Here is a 9,923-nt window from a genome sequence, read left to right on the forward strand (position 1 = left end):
ATTTTTATTTTTTTACACAAAATTTAAAAAAAAATAAATTAATTAAAAAATATAAGTATAAAAAATTAATAGGGATAATAAAAAAAATAAAATGTATTTTCGTATAATATCTATGTTTTTTTAGGTATGAAAAATACAAAATACACTAATTTAATACTCAAAATATAATATTTATATTTATGTCTCGTCTCTCGAACATAATTTTATTTCTCTTTATTCATTTTTCGTGTTATACTTATAAACAAACATAACTAAAACAACTATTACTATAAAAACTAACTATTATAACAAAGGAATTCAAAATCTTACAAGACTCTATTTTAGTGTTGACTCTTGAACATGCATGAGAATTTTTTCAGGTACACTATATAGAAGAGTATAGCCATTAACTTTGTGAGCATAATAATTAATAACACAAGTGTACCTGCTCTAACAAGACATTAAGATTTCCTTTAGAAACATGGTGTGTTTCTCCAAGGATGGGGTTGTAGGGAACAACTCCAAAGATTGTAGGGCGTTTGGTAGATATATACCATGCCACAACAGAAGTGAGTCTATCAACAGGACTCTTCCCTTTGTTGCACATGCTTAGCAAATCTGTGCTTGTGGAGTACACTTGTTCACCATAGATTTGGAGTGTTGACTTTGGCAAGTTAAATAGAGCTGGCAGCTGCATGCACGCATAGGACAAACTCAAAAAATCTTAGTCCCGGTTTCATTTTAGAATTTACCTTCATTTTCTAGGTTTTAACATAATCATTAATATTTTTTGATAGATTTTTTAAAGTAGGATATACAGTGATTTTTTTTTGTCATAAGTCATTTGTTTAAGGGCAGATGACTTATGTATTTAAAGTGAAGTTAAACTTCAAAATGATTCATGAAATTAGTCACATGCATTAAAATAATGTTCAAAATTCTGATTATATTAATTATATTTTTAAGATTGACAAAAATATCCCACTTTAGTCAATAATAATGTGATGAATTACTTAAACAAAAAAAGACTAATACAATTTTATGTAATGAATGTAATTAAAATTTCAAAACTTATTTTAGTGCATATAATTAATTTTAAATTATTTTAGGACTTAATTCTTTAAAAGTGAGATCCAAACTCTCCAAATGATTTATAAGGTGAAAAAATTATAGAAGATTGGATTTTTTTTTTTTTTTGTTGCGTTGGAAAACTGATTTTGTGTTTTCTCAATTTATCTTCACTTTGTTTCAAGAAAAATACCATTGGACCAGACCCATCAAAATGCATAATTAATCTAAATTTGAATTTTATTTCTCTTAAATAGTAAAGATCAAAGAAAACTTGCCTGAAAGTGAGTAAGATCAGATCCTGGCCGCACGTTCTTAAATAAACTTAATATTCGTTTCATAAGATTGGGAGCTTTATAAACTGTCTCAGCATCTGATTCTTGTGCCAGTACTGAGAATGGCTTAGTCAGCACAATATTATTTGACGTGTCCTGCATCATAATACCCAAATAATAATAAAGAATAATTTTTTTTACAGAATAATAAAGAATAATGTAACTTAGTTAAAATATTTTGTATGAGATCACCTCGTATAACTTTCTACCTATACTAAACATATTTTTGTTTGTTCAATTTGTAAATTTTTCTTAATTTTGAAACAACTGTTGTAAAATTAACAAGGTTCTAAAAAATGGTTCACAAATAGAACAAATCAAACTATAGAATAAAAGAGATTTATTAGTCCAACCGAGTTAATTAAATTATAATAAATAATAAAAAAATCTAAAATCTGATGCCTCAACTCTGATATATCTCTAGCGTATAAAAAAGAATTTCAATCAACTTCTTATTTTCATCCACTGTTATATAAAAGAATATCAAATTTGATGAAACTTGTATGATGAATATTCTTTATTAAGCACTCATCATATTATCCATAAAAAATCAATAAGCACGAAATGAAATTAAAATTAGAGACTTGGTTAAACTTTTTTAAGCTGTGGAAATCCAATTAGAAAAATTTGAACTAAAAGGACTAAATTAAAAATCTGAGTAAACTTATAGAGATGTATAGAATTATTAAACCATTTTAAATAGAAAAAGTCTAGGGGTCAGCAATTTTATTGTATTTTGGCCAGCATGTAACCAGTAGAGAAAGGTGAGCCATTGGATGAAATCTAACCAATCTCACACTATCAAATCATCATTGATAGCTAATTGATGGCTACCAATCACAAATGTTGCTGCCCTCTAACATTGCTCATTTAAATATATATTACTAGCTATAAGTAATAAAAAGTCACAACAAAAACGTTAAACAATTTAAGTACATGATAATGAATTTCTATATATTAATGTACTGATGTCTATATATTTTATTGCAATAACAATTGTATTTTTTTTTTACCTTAATGTACGTACTAATGCTTTCTTCCACATATAATGATACATTTTTTATGAGTTTTATTTTAATATAAGCTTTAAATAGATATGGAATAGATTAATAAATACGTTTAGAATTTAGTATTAGAATTTAAAATTTAAGTATTTAATATATTCATCATATATTATTAATTAAAGAATTAAAATGTGTCGTATAACCTTTTTTATTATAATTAAAATTTTTTTTTCAAAAATTAAAACATTGCCTTACTTTCTCTATTCTTTTCTCTCTCCCTCCTGCTCTACTATTCCTTCTGTACTTTGTACTCTGTTATAAATTAGAAATTAAAGAAAAAAAACTAATATTTCTTTATACATAAATTAATTTGTAAATGGATAACAAAATAGTGAAGTACAGATAAATAGATGCATGGTGTGATGTTCATAAATGTGGAGCTGTAAATATCAAAGATCTGCAAAACGTAGGTAGCGTTTTGCAGGCGTTAGAAACAGAAAATTTCAGACCCTGCAAAATGCTGGTTGCGATTGGCGAGGAAAGGGAACAAGAAATTGAAACGTGCCTTGTATGCCGACAGGACCAAGGCTTGACCAACTTCGAACTGAGCAAAACGCAGAATGCGTTTGTCAGTGAACTAGAGCCAAATGCAGGTTCCGTTTTGTAGGCTCCATAGCTGCATGCGTGCCACGTGTTCTGGGAGGGAGTTCAGCTGGGTCCTTAGAAGTGAGAAACGCAGATTGAAGTAGAAGTATAGTAACTGAAGCAAAACTACAAGTTACTGAAGAAATATTGAGGGAGAGTGAAGAAGCGGTGAAAGAGTTTGGTGAAGAAGAAGAACTACATAGTATAGGGGAAAAAATGGTGCGTGACTATACCAAACCAGAAGATCATATTATTGAGTATTTGGATCACCCCCAGTTTGTAAGTAATTTTTTTTAATATTTAACAATAAATATATAAATTTATTTGAATTTTATTTTTTTGTATTGTAATTATTAATATTGAGGTTTGTTCATACCCTGGCCCAATATAAAGGCCCAGGTCCAACTAAAAGGCCTAATCTAAAGGATTAGAGCCTAGCTAAGTACCGGCCTTCACATAAGAAGTCGGTATCAACCACGACTTGGTCAGAAGAGGTCGGATGCGAGATTAGCTGGCAGATAAACACTCATTCAAATGAGTAACCGCCCCTAAAATCTCTCTAACCGTCTCATAAAGCCATATCTTAACCTCCCCAAGATAATAGGGACGGTTACCACCCTAAAGATATGGCACTACACCAACGGTGGTTATTGGCTCGCCTCTATAAATACCCTGACACCCCTTCAGGTATCGCTAAGCCCAATACTCTCTAGACCTGCTTACACCCTTGCTAACTTAGGCATCGGAGTATCTTTGCAGGTACCACCCCCCATTCACACGCGAGCACAAGTCGGACGGAGCCTCCCGAGCTGCGTGCCTACCCGGAGTTCTCATCCATCGCACACTTGGGCCGCCAAACGCCATCCTTTGCACTAATCTCCGGTTACCTACCGTAACAAGTAGTTTACTAATTTACTTGATTTTTAATTTTTGGCGCGTTGATATAAAAAAAATCAGCTTTTCATAGGTTTTTATTAGGAGTCACTTAATGAAAAAAAGATAAAAAAGATTGACTAAAATTAATTTAAATATGAATAAAAAGTGTTATCACTTAAACTTTTTTTTTCACCAACTTGTCTCTCATTGACTAGTATTGGTATGTGATTTTCTGCGGCGTGTACGTATTTATTATCATTATTGCAAATTAAAAGCTTATTAATTGGGTTTTGAATTTTGACCTTCCATAAACATGCTTATTTAAAATATATATTATTAATCATGTTTGTATTTTTTGATTGAAGATAATTCATGAGCCACGAAGTATTCACATACAGAATATATATATATTGCAATTGCAATCTATTCCAACTCCTGGAGTCCTGGTCAATGAGTAGTGGGCATATAATGGTATAAAAACGAAGACTCTGATGATTCGAAATAAATTACCTAAAAATGGATACTCTGACTTTTAAGAAGGTATCTCTTTTCACACTGCAATATATAGTCATCTTGATTTATTGTTTTTATGGTTACTGTTATCTAGATTTATTTTTCTACTAACAATATATATAAATTTAATTAAAATTAGTTAGTCACTTTAACAATTATTTAATTTACTAATTATTTAATATATAATTATAACTAATTTTATAATAAAAATACACAAAATACATAAAATTAACTATTTAATAAAAAATATTTATTAGATAGTAAATACTATCTTATTCTCTCTAAAATAATATGTAAATTATTCTCTCTGATATGTCATATTTTAATATTTATTTATTTTAATTTTTTAGTAGAATTTGTTGAATGAATAATTTATCTAATAAAATAAAAAATAAAAAATTGATTTCGGGTCATTAAAATTTGTTGAAAATTTAACAAAATATTTAAAAAATAATGTTATATATTACTCTTTTATTTTTTACACAAAATCTCTGATTTCTAACAAAAATTAAATAAAAACCCAGACTTTCATAAAAAAATAATTACAAACTAGCAACATTAATTTTTAAAAAATAAGATATAAAGTGTTTTAGTTTCTTCTCTTTTTTCATATAATTCAAAATCAAATTGTATAGAATAAATTTTTAAATTTAAAGATCTATTTGACACGATAAATTTTTCAAATTAAAAATTTTAACGGTGACACTAATTTGTATTTTTATTTTTAATTTATCACATTAATATTTTAGTTTAGAATTTAGTTAATATAAGAAAATTTTTAAATTAATATTTTAATAAATATATAACAAATGTATTAAGATAAATATCGAATTAGAATGTGACATATCAAAGAGGATAACTTACATATTACTTTAGAGAAGGTAGAATCGGATAACATTTACACATAAAGAGAATTCTGACTCTAATGAATTGTTTTTTAGATATTTTATTTGTTTTGTATTTAATACAAAACTATTAAACCATCATAACAGTATAAAAAAATTGTCAAGCATAGACCCAACGTTAATCTTTCTGTAGATGGAGAAAAGTAGAATGAAAAAACAATTGTTTATGAAGTCCTCTAAAAGAAGAAAATCTGTCAAAAAAAAAGATTTTTAACTCTTTAACTAATGTCTTGTTAATGTCTAAAACAACACTCTTTATGTTTGATTATTTTTTATTAATTAACATCAGCAATATAACCGTAACAATTTCATCCAAATCATAAAAACTCACGGCAAGCATCCTTATACCTGGATTTAGTTGGACTTCGAACTGAATTTTCAGATAGGGGAGTTTATCATAGCATTTGCGTGCCAATTCACAAGAAGAATCTTTATGTTTATTCTCTGCGTTAAGCAAACAGTTATATACAGCATCAAAATAAGAACTTTTACATGTGATAGAAAATATATGGGTGTTTTCATAAATAATTCTAATAGATTTTTGTTCAAGAAAAGAAAGAAACAAATTAAGTTTTTTTAATGGATTTCATAAGAAGTACATAGGGTTAACTACCTAATAGAAAATATTTGTTAAGTAGTTAACGTTGTATATTTCTTATGTATTCTCACTATAAAATTAATTATAGCCATACATTAAATAACTAGCAAGTTAAATTAATTTCTATTTTAATGGATAGACATTAAAGTAACTAACTAACTATAATTAAATATATATTTATTGCTAATAAAAAACGATTTAGGTAAATTTTTATTTTTAAATTCTCATTGGAATTAAAATTTACATAATTTTTTACGACCAAAATATAAAAAAGAATTCTAACTCTAAGTGAATTGAAATCACAAAGTTTTCATACACATGAAAAGAATGCAGATTCCAATAAGATGTTTTTTTAAATACTTTGTTTGTTTAGTATTTAATACAAAACTACTAAATCATCATAACAATAAGGAAGGTTAGAGGGGGTTATAAGTTACAAAAAAATTGGATACTATTATTAATCAAGAGTGCCATTTATTACTATTATTACTGTTTTTGAAACTTATAATGAGGTTTTGACACGTCTACACTTTTATTATCGTTCTTTGCTCATCATATATACAAAGGTTGGAATAACTAAAAAGAATTTCCGTTCCTTTAGATTTCAAGCTACCTGAATGACTCATCTATTTTTTCGAAATATTATTCATACAACTTGGAATAAAGGAGTCCCTCATGTTGTTAGGAGTTTGTAGAGATTTAGAGGGATGCGCTTACTTTTAATAAAGAAACTTTTGGACATCTTTTTGTTAAAAAGGAATTTTGATTTTCTAAATTTTGAATTTTACTTTAGAAAGTAAAGTATGATCTATCACAATTTACTTCACAGGTGAGATCAAAAGAAAATATGAGAGAGAAAGTATTTAATGGTGAGAGATCTCACTTTATCCTCTAAAGTAAAAATCTAAAATTTAGAGGATTCAAATTCGTTAAAAAGAGGGAGTTTGAGAGACAGTTGAATGATGTTCAAATTTCTCTCGAGAGTGAAAAAGATCCGGAGTTGAGGGTAAAAGAGCAAAGTATTCATGAGGAATTAAATTATATTCTTCCTTATGTGGTATCAAAAATCTAGAGAGCAGTGAGCTCGATGTGGTGACAAAAATACTAAGTTTTTTCACCTGCAGACACTTATTAGGCGAAAGAGGAATAAGATCCATGAGTTGTTGTTAGATGATGGAACCTGGGCCATTAAACGCACGTGTTTGAGCAGGAAACAAATTCTTTCCTTCAAAAACTATTTTCTACAAGGGAGAATATTGATCTGAATGCTATGGGAGATTTCTCCTGCACCTCTCTTAGCAATGAGGTCTGTTAATAATTTGTTGAACCGGTGACGTTAGAAGAGGTGAACAGAATTATAATGACCATAAATTTTTTCAAAGTTTCGGGACCAGATGATTTTCAAGCTCAGTTTTATAAAAAATTTTGGAACTCTTTTAGTTATGATGTGTGGGGGATAGTCAAGAGAGCCTTTGAGGGTAAGATTTTAAATTCCACTAATTTTGAGACCTTCATTGTTCTGACTCCTAAAGTGGAAGCTCCTTCTTCGTTAAGAGATTTCCGTCCCATTAGTTTATGTCATGTTCTTTATAAAATTATTACAAAAGTGCTGGTGAACAGAGTTAGACCGTTTCTTTCGGAGATCATTGGCCCACTCCAGGGTTGTTTTATCCCGAGAAGAGAAACTACGGAGAACATCATTGTTGCACAGAAAATTATGCATGTCATGAGGAACACTAAGTCTAGAAAAGGGACTATGACTTTCAAGATCAATTTAGAGAAAACTTATGACAGAGTGGATTGGAGATTCCTTGATTTGTTGGTCAGATTTGGTTTTTCGAGAGAAACTATTTAATCTTATTATGGCCTATGTGACATCATCTTCTTTGGCTATCTTGTGGAATGGTGAGAGACTTCAAAATTTCAACTCGAAGAGAGATTTAAGGTAAGGGGATCTCATGTTCCCATATTTTTATGTGTTTTGTATGGAGGCTCTTACTTATTTTATTACTCATCAAATTTCTCAAGGATTGTAGATACCTATATTGGTCTCTAGACATGACCTTAAAATCTCTCATTTGATGTTTGGCAACGATCTCCTATTTTTCTGTAAAGCTACAAAAGTTCAGATAGGGAAGGTTATGCTGACTATGAAGTTATTTTCTAAAGCATCAGGATTGAAGGTGAACCTTAATAAATCTAAGGCTCAATGCTCAAAGAATATTTATGAGAAAAGGAAAGATGTGCTCTCGGGAGTTTCTACTATCCGCTTTTGTCAGGACTTGGAAAGATATCTAGGAGTGAATATTGGGTATGAAAGATCTTCCAAAAAGACGGCTCAAGATGTTATTGAAAAGATTCAGAAGAAGCTTACTAGTTGGAAGGAGTATTTATTGAATAAGGTAGGAAGACTTTGTTTAGTTAAATTGGTAATGGCTTCTATTATAGTTTACAACATGCAGATTGCTCTTCTTTCGAAGTATGCTTGTAAAAGATAAATTCTTTTATGAGACAGTTTTTATAGAGAACTCTTCTTTCGAAGTATGCTTGTAAAAAGATAGATTCTTTATGAGACATTTTTATAGAGAGGCCAAACTAATGAAAAATGATTGTCATTGGTTAAATGGGATGTTGCTATAACTCCTAAAAAGGCGGATGGTTTGGGTGTTAGGAATACCTACTCAGCTAACATGGCACTTCTTGACAAATTAGTTTGGGATCGCTTCAATAATAGAGACAAATTATGAGTTCAGGTTATGATGCATAAATATTTTCAGAATTCAACTTTTTTTTGGCAAAAACAACAATAAGATCGCTTTAACCATTTGGAAGAATATTCTCAAAGCATTTTATGCTCTCAAGGATGGGTCAGATGGATGTAGGGGATGTACAACAATCTGTGTGGTATGATGAGTGGACTCTTTGGAAGGCTTTATGATCTTGTTCCCTATATTCACATATCTGAGTCTGATTTTGTAGTGGCAGATTTATGACATAATAGATTTTAGGAGGTGGAGAGACTTGCATCGACAATTTCTCTTGAAGTCAAGTATTTCATTCACTGCCTGTACTATTTGACTTTGGCTGACATAGAACTGGGGTGGAGTTAGTGGCCTACAAGGATAAAAGGGTATAGTGTAAAAAGGAGTTATCATTAGTTGTAAAAGAATAAATTGAATTGAAATGAAAATAGTAACTAAATCTGGCTTTGGCAGTTGAATCTTCTAGAAAAGATCAAATTAACTGTGTGGTTTGGGGTTTATAACGCTCTCCCAATGGAGGTTTTTCACTTCAGGCGACATCCAGGTAGTTCAGTTATGTACCAGAGATGCAATGTGGCTCCAGAGACAATAGAACATTGCCTTAGAAATTATGTATATTCCAGAGTTATTTGGCAGATGCTAGAACCTCAGATTATTGATTCGATTGAAGGCTTCTCTATGAAAGCTTGGTTTCAGAAGGTCATATCTAGTAAGAAAGCTCTTTTAGGGGCCGGAGTGTGGTAGTTGTGGAGGTATATGTGCAATGACATTTTCAATGCTAAAAATCATTGGACAGATCACAAGGTGGTTGCTCTCATCAGAAGCACGGTCATGGATCTAAGGTTATATGTGAACATGTTTACTTTTTTTAGTACCTTTAGGAATCGTTTATCCTGAGAATCTCCTGTAAGTAATAGTTTTAAAGTTAATTGTGATGCTAGTTTGTTTACTGATTTGAGCTTGACTGGATTTGGTTGTCTTATTAGAAATTCTAATGGGAGTTGGATTGCAAGTTGTTATGGTAGCTCTCCTTCCTGGTCCATCATCCGATGTAAATTTTTTTTTGCAGTTTGGAGGGGCCTTATTTTAGCTTGAAATTGTGGATTGAGAGACATAGTGTGTGAAATAGATTGTCTGGACATTCTTTATCTTTTGCATGATTCTCTTGGTGGGTGTAAATCTGAAGTTGTTAATTTAGTTAACAAGATTCAGGAGTTGTTATCAAGACTCTGGTACGT

At 30.1% G+C, this 9,923-nt stretch overlaps 1 protein-coding gene across 1 annotated transcript; it reads right to left on the bottom strand.

Moving 5' to 3' along the window:
- Positions 1 to 343: 343 nt before the first annotated feature.
- On the bottom strand, positions 344 to 1,492 carry LOC107471313 (oxysterol-binding protein-related protein 4C). Its single transcript, XM_021132879.2, has 2 exons — positions 1,326 to 1,492; positions 344 to 670 (listed from the first exon to the last, which is right to left on the bottom strand). The coding sequence occupies exons 1-2, from the start codon at positions 1,485 to 1,487 to the stop codon at positions 407 to 409; spliced, it is 426 nt and encodes a 141-aa protein (XP_020988538.2). The 5' UTR covers positions 1,488 to 1,492; the 3' UTR covers positions 344 to 406.
- Between the last annotated feature and the right edge of the window lie 8,431 nt (positions 1,493 to 9,923).

The sequence above is a fragment of the Arachis duranensis genome, chromosome 10, assembly GCF_000817695.3.
Source record: "Arachis duranensis cultivar V14167 chromosome 10, aradu.V14167.gnm2.J7QH, whole genome shotgun sequence".
NCBI lineage: Eukaryota > Viridiplantae > Streptophyta > Magnoliopsida > Fabales > Fabaceae > Arachis > Arachis duranensis.

What these genes read in the sequence shown, in the direction of transcription:
- LOC107471313 (XM_021132879.2), bottom strand. Translation starts at nt 1,487, where the DNA reads ATGATGCAGGACACGTCAAATAATATTGTGCTGACTAAGCCATTCTCA. An exon ending in CTGATCTTACTCACTTTCAG is followed by an intron (nt 671 to 1,325) that starts GCAAGTTTTCTT and finishes GCGTGCATGCAG; the next exon opens with CTGCCAGCTCTATTTAACTT.